This window comes from Amia ocellicauda, chromosome 20 (genome assembly GCF_036373705.1).
Source record: "Amia ocellicauda isolate fAmiCal2 chromosome 20, fAmiCal2.hap1, whole genome shotgun sequence".
NCBI lineage: Eukaryota > Metazoa > Chordata > Actinopteri > Amiiformes > Amiidae > Amia > Amia ocellicauda.
The window spans coordinates 22616056-22640275 of NC_089869.1; the positions used below are offsets into that span (position 1 = coordinate 22616056).

General features: G+C 45.9%; 1 protein-coding gene across 1 annotated transcript in view; it reads right to left on the reverse strand.

Annotated features, from left to right (window-relative positions):
* Positions 1-24158, reverse strand: part of adam12a (ADAM metallopeptidase domain 12a) — a 62586-nt gene extending 38428 nt beyond the window's left edge. Inside the window, exons 1-3 of the mRNA XM_066693126.1 lie at positions 23737-24158; positions 14167-14288; positions 12432-12505 (exon numbers count right to left, since the gene is read on the reverse strand). Coding sequence (XP_066549223.1) covers positions 12432-12505; positions 14167-14288; positions 23737-23845 — 305 coding nt within the window. The 5' untranslated portion in view covers positions 23846-24158. The remainder of the gene's footprint in view (positions 1-12431; positions 12506-14166; positions 14289-23736) is intronic.
* Between the last annotated feature and the right edge of the window lie 62 nt (positions 24159-24220).

Here is a 24220-nt window from a genome sequence, read left to right on the forward strand (position 1 = left end):
CTCAGACGGGGGCTGGCATGAGAACTTAGCACGTCTGCCGTGTCCTGTCAAAGGGATCCTTCGACTCGGGGTGTTCCAATCTCTTCTGACATCTCTTCCCTGAGGCTGGAATTCTGTCTTTTCAGTGTTTGCCAGTTTGTCTCCGTGACTTTTTTTTTCTCTCTCTCCCTTTGACTGTTTGCACATTTTCATATCAGTTTTCAGGATGCCAAAATCATGTCCCTCCCCGAGTTGTTGCAATTATGAAGCCCACAGTTTATCTTAGTACAGAATTATGTTTATGGGGATCGTTAAGTGTGTGTGGGGGGAAAGAAAGTGTGGGATTGTTTTGTAGGATACTGGAGGGTGGTGGGAATATGTAGTTTTTGCTTTTAAGAAACAGATGTTCAGAGTGGCAACCATTTTATAGATAATAAAGGTATCAATACTCTGACAGACGCACTTCGCTGACTTCCAGTATCTGTAGCAGAAGTGGGGTCACTCGTCTGCCCCTTAAAGTCTTATTATGATGGTAAAAAGAAACAGGTGCGCAGTTATCTCTCTGTAGCTTCGCTCCCACTTGGTGGCCCGTCTCTCTCGTCTATATTTCTGTCAGAAGCGTGATTGCCAATCTCTCTGAATCTATTAATAAAAGATCACAACGGTCACTGCTCTCAGACTGTCAGCGAGGCACGTCTGACGCTCTGTCTGCCCTTCGCTGCACCTCCAAGCAGGAGAGAAAAGTAAAACACGCCACCCACACGTAGAGATGCCAGGCTGGGTCGAACGTTACAGGGTTTAGACTCCATGTGGAAAGCTGCTTTGTGGGTCGGAAAATCTGACTCCCTGCGCAAGACAACGTGTGAACAGAGACGCAGGGCTTGATTATTTTGTGTAACTGGCATGTGCATTTCTTCCCCAATGGCCGTCTCTGCACTAGTTAAATAAAGACGGTTTCGGCGAGCGTGTTTCGGGGAGCGGGGCGGATAAGTGCCGGCTCAGCACTGCAGCCGCGGGCCTCCGGATCTCCCTGGAGAACCGTAAGAGAGCTCTGGCTTTGGCAGAGCAGTTTATAGGGCCAGGACTCACTTTAACGAGCTTGAAAGGAGTTACTTTTTAATGCGCCGCCGTTAAGAGTCTTCTCGAGACTTTCGTTTCATCCATGCCCCCGGCCTGTGAGCGAGGGACTTGAACGTTATAAAACAAAAAGGCACAAGCAGTGGGAGAGATCTGAGGCGTTTCAGACGTGAACTTCTGATCCAGTTTTCGTGGTGTCTGTCCCCCGATACTCTACTGCAAGGTATAATATACTGTGCTAAAGGACATTGGATCATTTGAATGTCACTGTCTGTCAAGAGTAACTTTATATAAGTGTGTTTAATGTCGTTAAGCAACAGGTCTTTGTGTATCAGAAATGATAGGAAAACTGGACCAAGACATACCGATAGCTGGTGAGGGCGTGTGGCACGTTTACACACTGACAAAATGGTTGTGTGCAGCGAAAGGGGTCGCCTGCTTTGTGTTACTAGCATCCAATGAGTACCAAAACATAGTATGAAATAAAAACACACAAAAAAACATGAATGTCATAAAACAAAACCCAGAGCACGAATACTGTATAATTGCCCGACCAGGCGCATGATGTCATAGTCTGCAGTCTCTTTAATCTTCGCTGCCATGACATCACTTGTCCCGTGGCAATGGAAAAGTTCATGTGTAAGAAATCAAAGTATGTTTTATTCCTTTTTAACGCACACTTCTCTGGATAATTGAGAGATAAACTAATCTAACAAACGGATTTTGCCGTCAACTTTATTTTCTTGTGTAAGTACACAGATGTTAACACTTACACCAGCCAACTTCATAATAACATTTGATCATGTTTTACAGCTTTGTAGTATTAACAACAACATATGGATTGAAAACAAAACTAAAAACTAAAAATGTAAAAGAGTTTATGGCTTTTCCGAGTCTCGACGTTTAGTGCAAAAGCCAACCAGGGGTTTGAAGGTGTTATCTAATACTAGCAGTGATTATTTCATACACCTTAATATTGTTCTGGGTTCTGATCTGCATTAGCGTGCACTTATCAAGTTCAGAAATTGGCAATTTGAAATCGGGGGCAGGAAATTGGAAAAACAGTGAGATTCTAAGCAAAACAAACCACGACAAAAAGAGGAAAAGCAGGAAATCCAATCAGCGAACAGCCTCCCATCTTTGTGTCTCTTTTGCCACCAAGATGTGACTCAGTTGGTCTTTGAAACCAGGATGACAAGGTCAAAGAGAAGCTGGTAATAAAATAACACAATTAAAACCTAGCTGTAGAGTTTTCTCTTTCCTTTCGTTCATTACCGCTTTAATAAAGTGAGACCTATTGCGCCGAACAGAGTGGAAACCTTGGCCTTTCAGGTTAAAGGCTTTATCGACTGCCAAGTGAATAATAATGGAAAATTATATATATTTATATGTAGGTATTCTTTGATTACATCTGGCTTTCTAAGCTGCATGTGTTTGGGGGAGGCAAATAAAGGATCTTGTGCCTAGAAACTGTAATTTTCGCGAGGTTTACATTAGCACAAGAAGATATTATATAGAGAAAGCTTTGAGGTTGGTTTCAATTCACATTGCTGGGGTTGACGTGTTTTGGCCCAGACCGCCTGTATTTATATTAATCTCCGCCTCGTACTGTAACTAACGAGTGACTTGGGAACTTCAAACAATGACCTTGATTATTCCTCTCGATTCATAATAAACACACGCATACATGCACTGTCAGTATGTTCGCATCCTTCCAATGAATTTAACCTTTGTCTCACATCTGGCGGGCCTCCTCGATTGTTCTGCATGACTCCTTTTGTGTTCGCTCTCTGAGGGAAAACAAATGATTAAGTGCAAGTTGACTTTTTTTTTTTTAAAGATTGTTTCCATATTGGCGAGTTTTTGTTTTCTTTTTGGTTTCTCCCAAACATCTTTTTCTCTGCTTCACCCCCAGGTTTCTCACACACACTTAAACCACACAGACAGTTGGAATTGGAGAGGCTTTGAACAACTGTGGGTTGGTGGTCAAGCTATCAGAGCTCTGACAGGAGGAGACAATCGACGGTAATTGGGATGGAAAGGGTGTCCAATGTACTTGAACAGCCGAGGCAGAAAACTGTAAAAGGGTGAACAAAACAAAAGAGGGCATTGCAAGTATACAATGCACTGCATCAGATGGCCACAAGAGAAACTCTCTTCCGTCCTTTGTTTAATCTGGAATCATTACACCAGAGCTGTCTTCTCGTGTTCTGGGTTAATTCCTAATGGGAAATTATAATATAAATTCAACCATCCCCCGTACTGGCCTAATATGAAGCTTGGGAGATGTGCTTCAAAGTAGTGATGTTCTAAGGAGAAAGGGAGAAACCACCGCCCGGCCACCGAATTAAACCAACATTTGGGTTAAATGAGACGAGTGGCATCGAGCACGATCGTGTCACTATCTATTTCACGACCGCTTCTCTAACCAGGCGAGAGACACGCTTGCCAGTTACAGCACTGTTCAAAAATAACTCATTCTGGGATCATTTCCGACACTTGTTTGTAACGGCCTTCAAAGCCTGCCAGTTCCAAAACAAAATAAATGAAACGAGAAATAACTTAAAAATCATGTGGTAAAATCCCTCTCAATATCATCTGCCTTGGGCACCTTTGGTAAATGAGAAATTAAAGGTAGGTTTCAGAGTCTTTTTAATCAATTTAGTAACTTGGAATATAAGAAAGTGTCCAATGGAGAGGAGCCCATTCCCCCATCGTGCTCGTTTGGTGTCCATTAATAACTAAGTGACCCAAGGATCCTATCCAGTCTGTTTTTGAATGTTCCCAAATTGTCTCTTCAGCCACATCGCTGGGGAGTTTGTTCAGATTGTGACGCCTCTCTGTGTGAAGAAGTGTCTCCTGTTTTCTGTCTTGAATGCCTTGAAGCCCAATTTCCATTTGTGTCCCGGGTCTGTGTGTCCCTGCTGATCTGGAAAAGCTCCTCTGGTTTGATGTGGTCGATGCCTTTCATGATTTTGAAGACTTGGATCAAGTCCCCACGTAGTCTCCTCTGTTCCAGGGTGAAAAGGTTAATTCCCCTCGGCCTCTCTTTTTAGGTTCTGACTGGGTGCTGGTCCTTCTTATCGGTCTTGGCAAACCAACCTGACAAATGACCTGCAGGCCCCTCTGAATGTGAACAACTGTCTACAATCTTTGTTCATCCACTCTGAATGGATTAAAAAGTTTCAGCTTTAAGGACAAAAAAAGAAGAAGGGAATCACTTCATTTCTGATCGCTGTTTTGATGAGGCAGCTTGCAGAGATCTTTCCAGCGCTTGCATCATACTGTTCCTACCAGGTGGCAGTTTCTTTGTTTGGAGTCCCCTCTCTGCGTTACCGGCCTATCCCCTCCTCAGAAACGAGTGAAGTCAGATCTCTCTCTATTCCCCGGCCCCAGCCCTGTTCGGCATCCAGGACGACTTCCTCCGGCTCGGCCAGATACTATTGTTATTGGCGCACCTTATTTTTGGACTCTCGGCTGCTTCCTGACACTGTCAATAGAGATTAGGTGAGACAAGAGGAAGAGTGGAGTGGAAGGGGAGCCTGCCGGCCACCAGAAAGGAGGGATTGTGGCCCCGGAGGAGGAAGTGCAAGTGAGGTCACGGAAATACGGGGTCAGGGGTCATTCCACGCCACATCCCCCGCCCCAGCTTTGGGGTATTACTCAGCCGGCCGTGTGGAGCTGAGTCGGCACAGACGGGGCTCAGCAGCAGTTCGCTCTTCTGCCCTGACGGGAGAGGAGGGTGTACTTTGACTTTCACAACTCCTGCTTTTCAATACATTGGCTCCAATCTCTCTCTGTAGATTTCGTTTGTGTGTTTTCAACCATTCCCTCCCCCTCTCTCTCTCATTCTCTCACTCGCTTTGCAATCCCTGCTAACCTAATCCACCCCCGAATTTCACCTTGAAAGAAACACACAGATGTTTCGGCACATCTGTATTGAAGGACACTGACAAGCCCTCCAAAGACACCTGGCTTAGGTCAGTCAGGTGCCGTCACATCCGAGAGGGCCAAGTCTGGGACCAATGAGAACCAGAGAGATTGTCTCCCTGACCTCATGTTGTAGTATCACAGCTTGATTATATTTACCTTCCTGTATCTTTCGATAAATCGTGGTTTCCGGGTTTCGTGGGGTCACCTGTCAGCAGACATTAAGCAGTACTGCAAGGGCATCATTTTCATCTTGCATCTGTGTTTGCTTAATAAAATAAGAACCTAAAGTTTATAGACGATAGGAGCCCATTCGCCCCATCGCCCTCGTTTGGTGTCCATTAATAACTAAGTGATCAAGGATCCTATCCAGTCTGTTCCTGAATGTTCCCAAATTGTCTCTTCAGCCACATCGCTGGGGAGTTTGTTCAGATTGTGACGCCTCTCTGTGTGAAGAAGTGTCTCCTGTTTTCTGTCTCGAATGCCTTGAAGCCCAATTTCCATTTGTGTCCCGGGTGCGAGTGTCCCTGCTGATCTGGAAAAGCTCCTCTGGTTTGATGTGGTCGATGCCTTTCATGATTTTGAAGACTTGAATCAAGTCCCCACGTAGTCTCCTCTGTTCCAGGGTGAACATGTTCAGTTCCCTCAGAATCGTCATCTTCTCCAGGTCAAGTGGTCATACTTTGGTTGACATTGTGAGCGACAGTGTCGAACCCTGCAATGGTTTCTACAGGAGTGTAAAGTAAAGGAGGTGTCAGTGTACAAGCTGTCAATCATCCACAAGCATCACTCACTTCAGTTCCTTGTTTCTGCTTTGCTTGTCTCTTGACATCTATATTTTTCATTCATTCAAATGGGACTAGTTCTGCGAGTTGCTTTGCTCCTGTGCTCTACCAGAAGCATTTCCGCAGCACAAAACGTGGGTCTGCAGTGATATGATTTCCTTCCCCTCTTCCTGCGTAAGTACGTGCAGCTGATACAGAAGACACACTTCCTTGGCAAGCCAGTGACCTTCAGTAGAGAGAGGGGGCAGCCTTGCTTGAGGTCAGGTCCGGAGGAATTATGGGAACAGGAAGTTCGGGGGTCTCGCTTCGTAAGGGGGAAGCAGAATCCACACGGATCCGTCCGTCGGGGCTGAGGTCAGTGGAGAACAGTTTCGTGGTTTGGAAATTATGACCTGGCAACTGCTCCCGGTGTCAGAACTCGGATCGTGCCTTTTCTGTCAAGCGATGTCTCTCAGAAACATGGGCTGACTGCACCGTGTTCTCTGGGATTTAGTTTTTTTTTCTATGGTTATGTTCTTGTGTTTTACGTCTCCCTGGGATTAGTCTTTTGAAAAATGAGTCTTCACTTCAGCAGAGTAAGAACTGAAGAGCTGTGAGAGGAGAAGTCCTTGGCTTGACACCGAGAGCAGTTGAAAGAACCGTTTTTTTTTTTATTTCAGTTCTACATCAAAGGCGCTTCGGTCCCCTGCTCTGACCTCTTCATGTCTACAGTCACGTCATCGACATGCAGAAAGTATGAAACTGGAGACGGGGAAACATGAAACAGGATTTACCTCTTTAATGTAACCGTGCTGTTATTATTGAAAGCTTTCCAGTCTTCTTGCCGTTATAGATAACGAATTCATCCAGTTACACATCATTTTCTGTGTGCTGTTCTTTTCTTATAACCTCTCTGTGACAAGCTTAATCACTCAGCCTCCACTGGCACTATATTTGTTCGCTGAATATTAAAAGATGTTTCTCAAAATAGAAGTCCTTCCATCTTTAAGCTGATGGGTCTCATTCCTAATCCTATATTTCATGTATTGTGTTCAAGCACAGACCTATCAAATGACAAAAGGCATCATTCTGCTCCAATATATCTTTGACAGACAACCCGAATATATACCATTAGAAGCTGCAGAAAACGAGGCCCTTGTGTTTAAACATTTCCATAAGATCAGCAGGATGAGAAGCACATTTGTTAAGAACATCAAATCAGATGTCAAACGTGCCGTATATGCCCTGAACGGCAGGAGCCAGCTGCCCAAGGTCCCCGGACCAGTTTTTATAATTCACTGGAGAGCGTGTAAGTAATTCTGCAGCACGCTCCCGGAGACGCTATATATCCTGAGCCCTAAACTGCAGGTATCGGAAAACGCTGTGCAGCAAGACTGGTATTTATGTTTTTTTTTTATTATTGGCTCTTCAACCACTTCATATATGAGGCTGAGCAATGTTTCCAACAGCTGCTCCCAAAATGGGTTTTTCTGTAAAACTGGACGCTAAGGGGGATTCCCGGCGGCTCGTCGGCTCAGGGAGAGTTTTCTTTCAGCGCCAACCCGAGTCGGTGTCTCCTCCGAGCCTGTGACTGGTGGTAAAACGTGTAGCAGAATGAATCGCATTTCTAAACTGCTGAATAAACGGAGAGAATACACAGATGCGGTTCTAAAACACCCTCTTGCTCTCTGAACCTTTTCAAAATGGCCTCGCAGTCTCCCCAGTGGTCCTTCATAATCAGTGCCTCTTTGTGCACCAGTCCATCAGTCAAGGGTCTGATCGGGCCAGGGCGGGGCGTGTTTGATACCTCCGTGGATCAGCGTCTTCTCTAACCACTCGTACACAGCCTGGGCCACCCGACCCCAGCGCGTTTGCAGAGCGGGCTCACTTCACAACATCTGCCTCCTGCCTGGGGGGGTCAGAGCCTCACAGGAAACGGGCCCCTGCTGTCTGCGGTTCTCAGCCTCCCCCCGTCTCGCTGTGATGACATCAAGGCACAGATCTGGGGAGGGAGATGACCCGCTACGCCGGAGTCTTTAGCGCTCGGTCCGTGCCAGACGGGTCGCCGTTATCTCATGACGGTCAGCGTGCCTGGGGGAGCGTCAGCTCCGGCTCAGGGGTCCGTCCGTTTGCGGACGGGCCGGCCAGTGCAGGCGTTGTTTTGCTTACTTAGCAGCTAAAAGGAGTCGAGGGGTCTCGGGGAGAGAGGGTCTGCATCTACTCGAGTGTCTGCACTGAGGGGCCGGGGTGCCTGTCAAACTGTCCTCCTGTTTGTGCTTTATCTTTGGTAATCCATCAGCACTCCCTCCCCAGGTCACAAGGGACTGGAGTGTTTATGTAGTCTGTAACAAAAACTGCTTAGACCAGTCGTTATTATCTGTTTGTGTGTGGTTGCTTGGCAGTTTCTTTATCTCTTAGTTATTCTGAGGCAACAGGCGAATGTAAAAACAAAGTAGTTCACTCTCCGTGGAGGTTTTGAGATGCCATCCAGCACACACTGCTTTGTATGAAATCAGGTGGCACAGAAGTATTGTCCCCTATGCTATCAACACGGGTGCATCATGTTAGTGTCTTGTGAGGTACAACCCCTGTCTGCCTTCATGGTCCAGTGCCTTGCGCCCCACAATTCAAGTGAGATTAATGCGATCATTTATTTGTACCAGATAGTCGGATTAGAACAAATGAAACCAGAGAACGTTGCGGTAAAACACAATTAACAACAACGTCTGGCCATGCGCCAAACGTACAGATATAGTGCGAGGAGAGACGGGGCATTTTCTCCGAACAGAGAGGGGCATCCGCAGCCAAAGCGCAACACCGTTCAACTAGAATACCACTAAAACTGTGTTAAATGTCCATCAGATTAGTATTTTTATAATCGATAAACATGAATAGCGTTTTTTTTTTTTTTGTACAAACCATTATAATTACCAGAATGCAATGGCAGAGAGCAGAGGCACCTGAAAACAGACTAGAATGGGAACTTATTTAATTGAATTCCCAAACTGAAATTGAATCTAATGGATCGGAGAGGCAGCGTGCCAGACGTCAGTGTTTTTGGGACTGGCAGACTCCTATAAATGTTTAATATTTTCCTGAGGTACTTTGAAGACTGAAGAGAGAGGCTCTTCTCGGAGACTCAAGGCCAGATGCCACATGGCTTCAGACAGGCGGTCTGAGTACGCTTGAGTACAGTGAAATGTTTCTATTTTAAGTGGTTCAATACACATATATTGATTTTATTTTAGATTAGGCTGATGTCTCAGCGACCCTAAGAGTCTGGGTCACTCGGACGGTCTCCAGCACCGCTAGGCCCTGTCCATGCCAACAATGGTAGACGGGGGGGCGGAGGAGGAGGGTCGGGTTCCTTGCTCTCCTTCTGTCTTGGCCGTTAGAAGTTATTGTTGTTCCAGAGAAGTGAGGGCCGATACCATCAGTGGGACACAGATGGCCAAGGGGAACGACAGCCATCTGTTGATTGACTTAAGGGTGACCAGTAGAAGTTTTGTTTTTTAAGTCCAGGGAAAGATATCTGATATAGTGGCAAGGTTGTTCATATGGAAGGACTGCGCTGAGGGGAAGATATTTATAATTCTAAATACATAAAGTGTACTCCTCTAACCCCGGGGAGGAACTGGGGACTAATGGCCTCCCTCTAACACACATAAGTGAATAAATAAATACATTTCATACCAATCTACTGCAGCCATTCACAGACTTCTCCCTCAGCTGTCTGATTTGTTTCAGTCGTAAAACACCGGGACATAAGGCAATGGTTAAGAACTCCCGCTAGGATTTCCTGAGCCGATAACTCACCGAGGAGAGATAGGGGAGGAGGAGGTTTCCTGGCAAGTGCCGGCTGGATCTGGAGCAGAACGATCCCCTGACCTCGTTCAGGAGGACCCCGGTGGAGGGAAGACGCGCCAGCAGGACGCTGCGAAACCCGCCGTTCCCAGGCTATCATCGCACTCCATTATAAGCAGGCGGGGAGCGGAGTGGGCCGTGGCTGGGGTGTGCGCTCTCGGGAGGAATGATGCGGTTATATTTCCCTGACACGTCTGAGTCACTGGGCAGAGGCCTGCGTCCAGAGAAGCCTGGAGCTCAGAGGGTTTTTGTTTCCCTTCGTTTCTAGCCCACAGTGTATAGTTGTGCACTTTGTATTTGTGTTTTGCAGTTACGTCTTTCTCTGTAAGTACCACATGTGGGGTTGTTGAAGAACAAACTAATCTGTCAAATGGCCGAACAGCTACACAAACAACAACGCTGCTGTAAATATTAAAAGCATTTACCTGGTCATTCCATTCAATCTAAACTATCAGACTGCCACTGTTGTCTTTGTTGACATGTTTCTTCAACAGCAGTAACATCCAAGTACTGAAGGAGGTTTTGGGAGCCATCAGGGACTCGGCTTAACACGCCTTTTACAGAAACTAGTCTGTGTAAGAGTTTAAAGAGTTTAATCGGGACAAACCCATTTTCTTATTTTATATTGGTCTATGCATTCATATTCTCATTCCCATAATGGTGGTGTTTGTTTCGATTACAACGTGGCTCTGATGAGCCAAAATGTGCAACTGTTTGATCTATGCACAGTAGATCTCTCGTGTTTTTGATTTGTTTGTTTGCTTTAAAAACTAAGATGGAAAAGAAATGCGTGCAAATGAACGTTATTTGAAATGCGTGCAAATGAACGTTATTTGGCCGAAACGTGGCATTCGCAGAGCCGAAATTCAGTCTGGTTTCAACTCCGGTTGAGTTTTCTCCCCTTCGCCCCGCTCCCCAACCATTTGATCGTGTTTTTACAACTGGTGTTCATCAGGGACATCGGTCAGCGTGCCAAGAGACTCCCGTCCCGTCCAGCCGGTAGTACGGACTCATTTATTTAATTTAAACCTTTTTTGCCTCTCGTATCTCTGGGCCCAAAAGTCATTAACGAACAGTGCTGTCCTCTTTCCCGGCATCCTACAGTACAGAATAAACCTTTTAGGTACTACCTTTATCAACTTTAAGATAAAGTAGCTGCCTTTATATATCTATTTTTGTAATCTATCAAAAAAGGGGGATATTAAAAAATATGACATTTACAGTTGTGCGCGGCCGCCTGCGCCATAAATCTCGCATGATCACGGTGTCTGTTCTGCCAGAGAGCGGTTCTGCATCGGCTCACTGGGGAGATCGGGTCTGAACTGAATAATAAGCGTAAAGAAAGAAAGAATACATAATGGTTATGTCTACTTAATACATCACCTTCAACCATAAGTGCTATCTGACACCAGTTTGTTTTTAATATTCTCATGTTTCAGACCTCTTGCTTGCTTGAGTACAGACGCGGTATAGGAAGATTAAAATAAAGTACAGAGCTCTTTGTAGTTGCAGTCAAAAAACCGTTTGCAAACGCCTTCCAAGTAGCATCATCTCTGGCCTGTCAATCACAGAGGCAGAGCCCCAGGCAGTCGTAGCAGGCGATGTAGCACATTATAATTACAGATTAAGTGGCAGGGTAATTGTTAATTATCAAAGCTTTCCCGTTTGTAAGTGATTAGGGTAGTCCCTGTTTTCCCTGCCTGAGAGAGGGGCTGTCACTGTCGTCATACGTCCTTCTGATTGATGAACAGAAGCTCATTTACTCATACAGGTACATAACTGACTGCGTGCAAAAAGAAAGGAAAGAAAGAAAGGTAGCTTTGTAACCGAGTAAAAGAGACTGTTGTTTTTAAGCATCGAATATCTTCAGATATTGCGCTCCAGAAAGGGCATGGAGAGAGAGAAAACCCAGCCTTTCTGTTCTTGTTTTCAAAGGCTGATCCCAACGCCTGTAACGAAGATGCTTTACAGATTGCAAACACGAGGCTGGCCTTTGCGGCGCGGTGCAATCGAACTCCGGCTCGGGCCCTGGCATCGATTTCCACCAGATCTGCGATTCCCCCGGAGCAGAGCGGTGGCTCGTGTGTAAACATTATTTACTTGCGATCGCGTTGCCCATTTCCCTCGGCCGACGCGGGTATTTTGTTTTCATTTACAAATCGGGCCGTTCGAATGATACAGATAAAAATGGGCGTTGGGAGGCGTGTTATATAACCCATCCCTGTGAATCCTTCCCCAACCCCTGAAGGCATCGTGTGTGTGTCCTGCTTTGAACAACGGAGATAAAGAACCAGCAGTGGCAGTTTTGAAGGTTGAATATCAAAATTATTGAATCGTGCTGCCCCTTCAAACCAGGACTAAAATCTGATGAGATCCTATCCCTGTGCCACCCTTTAAAAAAACAACAACAAACAAAACATCCCAAACATCCAACAGTCCCAGAATTCATATTTGAACCTCAAATCCCTCTGCTAGAGCAATTTCTCCGCTTCAGAGGGGCTGATAAATGTCATTCTTTTATGGTTCCCTGTGTGTGATTTGTCATGATTACTAGCGATGGGAATTACGGAGGTTTGGAAAACAAAACCATCCTCCATAAACCCCTCGCTCTGTATGAACCCCCTCCTGTCGAGCGCCCGGTTTCCAAGCGCTGTCAGCGCTCGAGATGTAACAGAGAGTCGATGGGCATCCCACCGAATGCTTGGCCACAACCCCCGGTTGTAGCCCCGGGCCGCACACATGTCACCAATTTGTAATCCAGAAATGCCTACTTCAAACATTTTGTCTGTGCGGCAGAAATGAATTAGAAACACTTACTCGTTTTTCTCCAGAGTGAGAAGCAGCTGTTCACCTTCAGCTTCAATCAATAACTTCACAGACGCAGGATGGCTCTGAAATCAAATCAGACGGAGAGGGTGACATCGCACGTGTTCCCAAAGCCTTCACTCGAGTGACATGAGAGGTGTGGGGACAGAAACGGATGCCTGGCAATCTGTAGTCCTCCTCCATCTTCCACAATTAGTTTGTTTGCTAGTTTATAAGCTACATCAGACATGCAGTGTTCATTTCAATATAATTCACAGTTTGTTTCCCTCGCAGTGACTTTATATTCAAACTCCATTAAGAATAGTGGCCTCACGATATAATAACGGGTTGCCACATTGTTTGTATCACATCTTGTTGTGGTGCGGTTTGTGCCAGACATTAGTCTCCCCTCTTGAGTTCCGTGTTGTCAAAAGCGTCTGAGGAAGACGACTCGCCGGGAAACACGCTTCATCACACGCGACGACACATTGTCACACAGATCAGCCCACAGGGAGGCTGGTCGTATGTGTATACGACACGCTAAGATACCGGAGGCATATCCAGAAGACAGCCCGTTGGTAAAGCTGTCACGGGTTGTATAAATCACTGTGCATTTCATGGATGGATAGAAACGGTCAAACAGATTCATGTCTGTGTCGGTTTTATCGTGTGTTTTTTACCTCACACACAAAAGAGAGACGGAGACCGCCTTTTACAGTGAAGTAAAGGAATATATTAAGAATACATGTATCGGATCAAAAGCAATAGGTTTGGACAGCGATTGTAAAATGGTCAGGATTTACCTCAGTGATTGTGTTTTTAGATATGCATGTAAGTGTTCTGTTGTAGATTTATACGTTTCCCTTTTCATATAAGCCAACCCAGGTATATAAATGGAAAGCCTGAAGCATAAAAAGTACAATTCATCTTTTGAAACATGTTTAAAAAATAATTTAGTTACAGTCAGGCCAGAAAAAACAAACCCACCTATGAAATGTCTGCGTAATAAATCCTGGAAACCCTAGCCTGTGATTTCTGTATCGGACGCAGTGTAACACACCCGTTTTCTCAAAGTCTGGCACTGCTTCCCTGCCCAGCGGACAACTGCCGTGTTGCAGGCGCGTCATTAAACGAGCCGAGGCCCCGTGTTGTGTCTCCGAGCACTTGACCACAGATTCAGCCATCGGACACGCGCTCCGTTTGTAAAGCTTCCCATTAAACTGAAATTGTGCTGAATCGTGTGTTTGATTCTCTCGCCGCGGTTTTCAGAGTCGGTGAAGTGAACACAAAGCTCCCCCCACCCGCTCGAGCAGTGCCACAATAGCTGGGGCCGAGCGCAAAGATTTCCCGAACAGCCTATTCAATTGAATAACGTTCGGCGAGGTGGTGAGGATGGGGCTTTCAAATCGCTGTCAAAGTCTAGTTGCGTTGGCATGGCTTTCAAGAAGAAAAGAGGAGAAAATGATTTCATGCATTAGGCTGTTAAGGTATTTTTAACGTGCATCTCGGGCGCTGGTAATTCTTGTGACACATTACACCGGGGTGAAAGCAATTTTCACGGCGTATAGAAGTGGTTGTAGGAACATATTTTGAGTGAGAGATTGCGGTAAGGGCAGGACAGTGAAAGCGGAGGGTCTGAATATAAAAAATGCTATTTGGTTCGCCACAGTAATAGCATCTTCAAAGAACGGTTGCCTTCAGCTGGCAGGAATCTTAACTGTGTATCAGTCTGTGGACTCTTATTTACCATGAAGCTGAGGTCAGTGATGGGTCTGCGTTGTCCTCCATCCAGGAGGAAAGCAACCGTGGTCTGGTGGCGTTCCAGTTGTGCAAATGTCCTCGGCTTCCCTGATGGACCCACGCTGTTTCCTGCACAAACAACAGCAAAGCAACATGCGTTAGGGCCAAGGCGTACTTTTGTTTACATCTCGCCAAACAACACGCAAGCATCCTAGGAAACAAAGTCAAGATTAATCACTCGTGCTTTCATGTGTCCTGCACAATCCGGCTAGGATCTCTAATTGATACGCGCGGTTATCTCCAGCATGAACAATAGATTTCCCTTCATTCCACTCCCTTTCTTTCTTTTCCAGCTTCAAAGGCTTTAACTGACCTTGGCGGCAAAACCTGGGATACTATCATATTAATTAATGCTTTTGAGACGCTCATCAAAAAGAGTGCCGCCGTCGATTTCGGTGGAAACTCGGTAACCCCCCCCCCCCACCAGAGCACTCAAGTCTTTTTCACGGCAGGGAGCGCTGGCATATCACCCTCCCGTTCCTGGTCGCCACGTGTCTCCGTTTGAGATCGCACCGCCCTCGTGGTCAGGACACAATCGGCGAGATTAGTTTTTACTCGACCGTGGGGGTTCACCGGCACTTGGCGTCCCTGGACACGCGGACAAGTGCCTTCCCTGTTCCCTCCCCAGCCGTGTCGGCCTCTTCTGACTGAATTCAGCCTGGCGATTAGGCTGGAGATGGGCCGTTTGCAGCCGCTGTCATGAAAGCCACGGCAGGCTTTTACTCCACACATGGGGTCGGTGTGAGTAATGCACTCAGAGTGCACTTACTCTCTCACAGGAGAGGGGTTTAATTTTCCCAGCCTTCTTCCCCCGTCCCTTGCTGCCTAGGCAAGCGATGGCTTTTGATCGCCGTATTCTGTGCTGGTGTTGGCAATCTCGCTCTTTTTAAGGCATTTTGCCTGTCCAGACAACTAGTTTTAATTGGCAGTCGGCCTGTTCTGTGTCCTATAAGAAATAGTTCCCTTTCATAACCTCGTGTTTATCCTTTTCTCTGTGACAGCAGGATCTGTGTGGGACGATCACAGATCACTTTCCAAGCTTCATTCAATGGTGGGGCTGTGTAACATGAGCTTGTGTTACTTGTCTCCACAATGATGGACAGTGTAGCACTCTGGGCTCGACGCTGTTTCAGGACGCTGTATTTATGATCGGGTGTGTGTGTGTGTGTGTGTGTGGCAGCTTCAAGACCTTCCTGGGAAACGGAAATGTAGAGAGAGCCTCCTCTCGTCTCTAACAAAGTCGCCCCCTCCCCGTTCACCGTGGTCCTCTTTTTCCACTGTTCCCCCGACTCGGCAGACGCTCTCTGTTCCAGAAGTAAAACTCTCTCACAGAGGGCTTCTACACACAAGTACAATAACAGACACTTATAAACAGTCCTGCGCTCACACACACGCACAGAGAAGACTCGCACAAGCCTGTCCTGCGAAAAGGTGTTCGATAACCATGCAGTCCTGGTGTCGATTATCAGCCTCCTCATTGCACACTGACCTGTCAATCACTGTACTGGGCAACAAAAGCTAAGACAATAAGAAATGAGTTGTATTCTTTTATTTCTCACAGTTTGTAAAATAATGACCGAATCTCCTCTCCCGTCGGCCAAAGTGTGAACAATAATAAATGCCGTTTCTCACGGAATAAAGTGCCAATAAGACAATTACTGGAATGCCTCGACTGGGAACATGACCACATGTACTTGCTGGGAAGAGCCGAACGTGTCCAGATGAACGCAGATTTATTAGTCTAGCTTTATTAACTCTTGTTGTCATAAGTGCAGACTGTAAACGGATCTATTCGTTTTGAAATAATAAAGCTACACAAACAGTATCCATTCTCGAACACGCATCACAATTGTCACAATTTGAGATTGCAATAATGTAGAGTGAATTCAGCAGTCCGGTGGGTTGGGGGGGCTAAGGAAAGCATCATGAGAACCTACTCCGGCTTCCTCTCTCCATATCAGTTTGAAATATGTTTTCTCTTAATTCTTGGAGATTCGGACTGTTTAATTATTCTTGCGTGCTTGACGAGGAAGCCTGGGGAATCGCAAAACGCAGTTCCCATATTCTTTCCTGGCTAGCAGTGCGGGCGGGCAGGCTGGCCTCCTTCCCAAACCCCACATCTGAACAGGATGAAGCCCCCAGACGTTTTATTGCGCCCCGCAGTCCCGTGAGCTGCCGCTTCACTCTCTGACAGGCATCCTAACATAGTAAAGAAACGAATCTCAAGCATTTTCTGCACAGCTTCCGCCACTTTTATTCACTGTAGTCAAACACAAATGTGTTGGGTAGGACAACAGGTCAGACGAGGATTGTCTCTCTGTGTCGAGGCCAGTTTGGATGATGAATATTTTCTAAACACTCAGCTTCAAAATGTCATCTGTATTCCGTGTTTGATATATAATTAGATTCATTATGTTTAAATGCTGGTCTCGAAATTATAAAGCTCTATTGCTCCTATTAAAAAAAAAAGAACGAATTCAAGGATACTTTGCTTTGCTGCTAAAATTTCAAAAGCACAGGACCGAAATAAAATAGCGGATAGTGTCCACTTACACACAGCTGATAATCATGTAAATTGGGAGGCGCCTGGTGCGGCGGTGCGAAAGAAAAGAGCTGATTATAATCCGACACAAAGACGACTGATTGGTCCCAATCTCCCTGCTGGGAAAACAGGCAAAATGAATTCCATTTTAAAAAATGGTGACTGAGATGACTTCAGAAAGGGGGGGAACACACTGGGACAAAAACGCTGGAGGTGCGAACGTGACACAGCTAATTAGCCAAGATGGGTACTGCTAGTCATTATCTCAGTAGCCTCAATTAACCTTTATGGCAGATATGAAGCTGACATTTGTCCTTCTGTGGTGAACACCCCTTTGTGTTCAAACAGCAGAACTAATCCACTTAGCGATACGTGGCAGGTTTATAGCACTTATGCTGCTGTAGCATTAAGCGGGGTGCATTCTAAATTAATGTATCATTCTCGATACATTAAACGTGGCTTTTAAAAGACTCAGCCACTTTGATCACAGCACTGAAGGTTGTGAGGGCAATCCTTCAAAATGTGAACAAACGCGATGTAGAAACTCCGGAGGCTACTTTCAGACGGCCGGACACAACCGGCGCGATTTGGAGATAAGGAGACCGAAGCAAAGGGGACCGTAAAACCACCGTTCAAATAAGAACTTCATTAGGAGGCAGTTTCTCTGCACTTTTGGGTGATTTAAAGACGTATCAACCGGGACAGATATGAGTTTCTCTCGGTGTCTCCCGTGTTTATGACTGCCTCTTCAGGGGAACCTCTTAGAAACAGAAAGCCTCATGAGCACACGATAATCCCTCCAGCTGAATAAATCATTAGGCGCAGAAACACTGTGCTTTCAGAGAAGAACATTTCAAATCAATGACGGAGGGAAAGAGCTGCCACTAGTGCGAGCAGACTCCTGGAAAAAGGAAGAGAAATCCAGTCTTTAGAAGTTGTCTAGTCTAGCCTGGAGCATTAGAGAGTTCTCTCCCCGGGGAAAGAGTTCAAGAGGTCAGGGGATTGATCTCACTCCCATATCATCCCCCACTGCGATCCAGGATGACTTCAGGGACAGCATATGGCCGGCCGGAGCAGAAGTGATGTGGCTCGGCCTCTCAGCGTACGCTGGAGCAGACCGTACTCGTGTTAAGGGTCTCTTTAAGGACTATATATTTATTCCAGAGACGCTCTTTCCACAGAGTGACCGAGTTAATTAGGGCTTCAGCATCCCCCCAGATATCCATCCCACCAGGCAAGAGAGAAGACCTCTCAGAGTTCAGGGCGTTAATCTTGGACTCGCCCCATTTCAAACATCTCTGCTGGTAACACAAGACTCAGAGTCAATACACTCCGGTCTCCCTGGAAAGCCAGATCCGGTGAGATAATGGGTGAAACGAGACCCGGCCCCCTGAGAGATCCTCGGTGACCCCATCGCATTAACGTTGTCTTCACTGGTGACACGGTTTCAGGGGGTTCTCAGGGTCAACCTGCTGGGGTTGGCCTTCAGTACGGCCGCGTTTCGGTACTGGCACCCGCTGTATCACTTGTAAAACTTCTCAGCCCGCCGATCCCCAGCTGGCATCCATCGGCAGTTGGATCACTGCTGCCTGTGAGCTTCTGTAATAATTGTGTGAAAGCCCTTAATCTGGAGCTAATAAAGGATTTCATTTAAAAAGCCATATGACTCTTGTGGGTCATGAGAAGCACATGCTTGGCAGGGACTCAAAGTGCAAACCCAGTCGAACGCAGACTTTGGAATAGGGCTTTATCTCAGTCACCCATGTGTTTTCCTTTCTGTGGTTTTTAAATATAGACATCTGTAACGTCTACATCAGAGTTTGGGTTCTCTCGCGATGGCACGGCTGATTTGCAGAGCGTGGCTGTAACTTCTTGCCGGTTAACGTATCAACATCACTCCAACATTTAAAGCCCAGAGTCACCGATATCAGCTCGGTCAGCCAGAGTCGGAAAAATGAAATCCTAAGCTTATCAAATACATTTACTTTACTTCACCCTGGTTTTCTGTGATGCCCATGGTCTGGGGTTTTCTATGCTTCACCATGCTTTATCCTGATTTTGCTGTCCTATACCCTACTATGGTTTTACCATGGTCTACTACAGTAAACCCCCAAAACATCTACAGTATGTTGTCAGTCGGTCCGTGATCATTGGACACAGCTCTCTGGTGAATGATCAGCGTGAAGCAGGCAGGGAAATGACGCTCAAGACTGGCTCGAAATGCACCTGCCTGGTTTCTGCCTTTTCGGGACATGAAACAAGTGCCACCGATTGTACCGTTACTGACAACCAGACATGTATTAGGGGGTGCAAAAACAAACGAGAGAGAGGATTCGCCTCAGTGTGTTTTCCAGAGTGATAAATAAACGTCCCGTGTTATTTTCCCTTGACGGCCTGACCGCTAGGTGTTTGTTCAACTTCAGCGATGCTGCTGTGAGACTCCTTCAGTCCTGGGGGAGGGCGGGAGCCGTACTTCAGTGCGCTCATGGCTGGGTGAGGGATTATATGTGTGTGTGTGTGAGAGAGAGAGAGAGATAATCGTTGGGTGGACTGTTTGCTCCACACCGAGATTACAGTTTACGAGTACAATGTGTTTAGCAGATCAGTGCTGGAGTCGCCAGGGAGAGTTCTTGTCTCTGGGTCTGGAAGAGAGATTGTGATGCAGACAGAGCTGTTTGCTTTTCCCTAAATGTACGATGATGTGCGCCGTGCAGGACTGTAGGAAAACAAATCTACAGACCTTTATGGCCAGAGAGAAGGCCGTACACAGACGCAGACAGCTGGCCACGCTGTGTGAGAGTGATCATAGTGGTGTGTTAGGAATTGGCAAGTTTTATTTGAAGTTTAAAATGCAGAAATAGGCGATACTCCAACAGTACACATTGTGGTTGAACACCAACCTCATTTTGACTGCCAATGGCTTGTCCAAAGGTTTTTTCCATCACATGAAGAGTAGAGGAGGTAAAGAGACGCTCTGGGAGGGACTCCTGATCAGAAGGCTCAGGGTTAGACCCCCCAGCGCAGGCCGCTTAGGATCCCAAACAGGACTGTGTGTGTTCAGGTTAGACTGACCTTGCAATCTTAAGGACTGTACCCACGTTCACCTCCTCGGCATTAACACCGTCAATAACTCCTGTTTTGGCAGCGCATTACAGATACATTCACACTGTTAGCTTTAGCGATCATTTTTATGCTTCATAATTTGAGTCCCTGCAGGCCTGTAACGTTTCTACATGTAACACATAAAACTGTGTTCCTTTTACAGCCTCTCAGCTTTGCACACACAAATTATCATGGCTCCTTTTTATTCTCTTCCTCTCCGTGTTTCCAAGCTGAATAATAATAAAAAAGGCACCCGATTAACACCATCTAAAGGTAAAATTTGGCATCCACATAATGCATCGCATTTATTCCCTCTTTTACAAGCCCAGAGGTACGCAATGAGCAGTCGGAGCATTTGCTTCACAGCTGTAATGTTCGAATGGCTCTCCCCTCCCACTGCTGACAAATGTAAAACTAAAATGCCTTTTTTGTTTCTTGGATTTGAGCTGCACACTTTATTGCCAATTCATGACAGCTTCTTAATAAAGACAATTCTCTCCGGAAGCGTGTTAAGCTTTTGTTTAATCCTTCCTCTCTACCTCCGCTTTTGCAAACGATAAAATAAATAAGTTGCTACTTTGCTATGAAGGGGATTCACAAAACTTTCGCATCAAAGCTACGGCAGACCTTTATCAGAAAATATAACAGAAACCAGGACTGAACTTCTAAGCCAATCATGTTTTTGGTTTCTAATCCAAGGCGAGTCCCAAAAGCAATTAATCACCATTTATTGATTGAGAAAAGCTCCTATACCTCGGAGATCAATGCATGCAGATGGAGCAGCGCTGGGGCAACTAGGGGATCGAGAAACCGAGAAATTGAATTGGCTGTTTCTGTACTGTTTGGTCTGCAGCATCATTTGTACAAAATATATTTGTTTTGAAGTGCTGGTTAAACTGCCTAATCAGGAAATTGAGATCTGAACAACATGTGACATCTACATTTGTCTGTTTTATAACACCGAGGCAGACATAACATCACAGTCAGTCGATGCACATCTTTAGAAACGTGTCTGTGTCTTTTATCAGGTTTTGGAATCTATTCACAGACGTCTGATTTATTTTGAGACAACTATGCTTTTTATGAATCTGGTGTCTGAAATTGCTCAATTGGTTGTTGTTCTGCCATTAACAAGCTTGGCTTTCAGGATACTGTGAACTATTCACCCTTTCCTGCATCGTTTGCATAGCCTTTGCCACTTTTTAATGTTCTGAGACTCAAGGGATGGTTTTTGTGAGCAGTGTGAAGCCAATCAGACTGGGGTTAAGCTCTTTTAAGAGCAGACAGACTGTTTTCATGTGTGTTTTTCACAAGTCCTCTGAATTCTGGTAAATAATACAGTTTATAACATCTCACTCAGACATGAAAGTAAGCAGTTTATTGTACTTTAAGTATTTTTATGCAACTTGTTCACAGACATAGTTATCAAAATCAATGTAATGCCCCTTACCCTTAGTGCAGTACTTTCCAGGTGCTTTGTCTTCTACACAAAACACACAGTTTGTTTTAGGTTTAGAGACCGGTGCGATGCATCTCAGCTCCCTCACACAACCGTTAATACGAACTGAGCCATCGTTACACCCCAGGTCTTTAAGACAGATGTTTTAATTAGGCCCAGACAGGACTGTAGACGTCCACACTTGCCTTTATAACTAACCCTGACAGGGAGGCTAATTTACTCGGGAAAGATGCTCGACCAGGGTCTTTCTGCAGCTGAGGTGTGAGAGACCAGACAGCCCGGGAACACGAAAGGAATTAACCCTGGCATTACGGCTCGGTCCCAACTGGGGTGACAACTTTCTCCTCGACTTCATTGCTTTAGGGGGTGGTTAGGTGGGAAGCAGCAGCTGAATAAATCCTGCACTCCCAAAATCTGATCAACTACATTGCCCCACAAAGCAAACCTGACATTGTTCTTGGTGTCGGTTAAAGACAAGTAGCCGACACACATTTCAACTCTGGATTGTGCAGATTCAGAGCATGCTCTTAAATCCAATCCTGTTTGCTGCCTAATCGACACATCCTGAGAGAACCAGAACAATTAACTGTGCGGGCTTAATGTCAATACTCCTGTTTATTAAAGCAGAGGGGTTATTAAGGGGGTGTGCTAAGTGCTGGGGTACAAACAGCAGGGGTAGTGTTAACAGCAGAAGACCAGAGGAGTGGTGGGGTAATTACTGGGCTGAGGAGCAGACTTCTCCTCAAAAAAACAAAAAACACTTACTGTCCAATAGTGAATATCTGTGTCATCTGGACTTATTCTCGTGTGTCAGGGCTGTGACTGAAAAAGCTATTTTGAGATTTAATTGAAGAGCCATTCCCAATTTTCCACATTGACTCTGACTCTCCCGGGACCGCCATTGTTTCGCGCCGCATCACAGTCATGGTTTTGTGTTGTTGTTTTGTGTTATTACTGCAACTAAATCGTATTAAAAGCCTGACGGGCACCACATCGAGGCAGTAATTGACTGATACAGAGAGTCGTTATCTCCTAATGGTCCCACACTGTGTTGCTATCACAATACACTAACTTGTGTACAGACTACAACCCACAAACTGCTCTGCTCCCAGACTCCCATATCTTATCGGTGCACAAACGTACCCAGTAACAGGACAGGTGTCTCTGTAGGGATCTGTACAATTGCCTTCAAAATGTTAATTAACAGATACAGTAGCTTATCTTGAGATTGTGGCAATCTGATTGACAGCTGTTTTGACAGCTAGGCAGACTGTTTGTTGTATATTTTGGATGATTGTACAGTGGGGACAGTAAATACAATTTTGACTTTAGACTCAAGTGTTAGTTTTAGCCAGTGGAAAGGAAATCGGTAAAATAAAACCTGACCCCTGATGGCCATTACTTGTAATGAAATGCACACAAGGAGAACCGTTTTCTTTGTTTATTTGGGAGTATCTGTGGGTATAATAACACCAGGCACCGTGTAATAAACTCCAGTGTCTCTATGTAATGTAGTGACATGTCATGTACAGCTCAGAAGCAGGCTTGCTCAATCCTATTTATGTTGTAAAAGTGTACAGTTTTGCTGGTCTCTCTACTGCTTTTCCCACTTCAATTCAATCATAGACATTAAAGAGACCTATTATATTTTTATATTGAAAAAAATACTATTATATATTACCACCCGTTTAATTAAACGATTAATAAAAAGAAAGTAAGATTATCCCCTTGGCACTACAAATTTAATATAAGCGATTAATCATTCGGTATGACAACCAAATAATGCACTTTTAATTTTACCTGTCTCTGCCACCAGAGGCATCATAATAATAATAATAATAATAATAATAATAATAATAATAATAATAATTTGAAACGATAAATCCAATGAGTCATAACAGTGCCAGGTGATTTCAGAGGCTCCAGCTGCCCGGTGCACTTCTGGAGAACCACAATGTATCAATCACCGCACAACTTCAAACACTGTATACATCGTATAGTATCGTATAGTATAGTATAGTATAGTAGTTTCTGTTCTAGGTTTCTATTTCTGTTCTACACCTCCTCCATAATCATCATCACCAAAAGCGAAAGAGATGATAGGAATAATTCATTGTTTAATGTATCCAAAATGAAAGCGCTTGTGCACAGACATGCAATCAAGCGGCTTGATGCACACAACACCAGTCCTCCTGCGAGCAGCTGCACTGGGTGTGTTGTGCACCAGCAGCTGTGCACACCTCTCCTGTCCCACAGTGTCCCACACTGTCCCACAGTGTCCCACACTGTCCCACACTGTCCCACAGTGTCCCACACTGTCCCACACTGTCCCACGACACAGCCGGGACCGTGCAGCGACACCGATGCAAACGCGTGCAGCTGCACAGGCTTCAGCCGGCGGCTCCTGCTCTTACCTTTGGAGGCTGCAGGTCTGGGGCTGTCGCTGAAGCAGCTGCACATTGACACCAGCTGCACAGCCGCAAGCAGGGCGAAGACTGCCTTATCCCAGCGCCGGGGTGCCATCCTGCCCGGCCCCGAGGATCAGCTCCGAGAGCGATCAGGGCAGCAGGAGCATCCTATAAAGTCAGACGTGCAGGATGTGCGAGGTTTCCTGCAATACGATCAACTCCAACACCGAGGGGGAGACAGCCCCGTCACACTGCCGGCTGCAGCTGTGCAGGAGCATAAAGTTTAGTGTAGCCGGCGGTATGCAATGCGCAGCGACCTGCAGCGGGACCTGCAGCGGGACGGGACGCAGGCGAGCAGCGCTGCTCTCAGCTGCCAGCATTGAGGCGCCTGCACAGCCACAGCGCCGCGGGGTCCTAGAGCCCGACCGCCCGCGCAAACAGAGAGAGACGCACATAAACCCGAGCAGCTCCGAGACACGACTGTTTATGT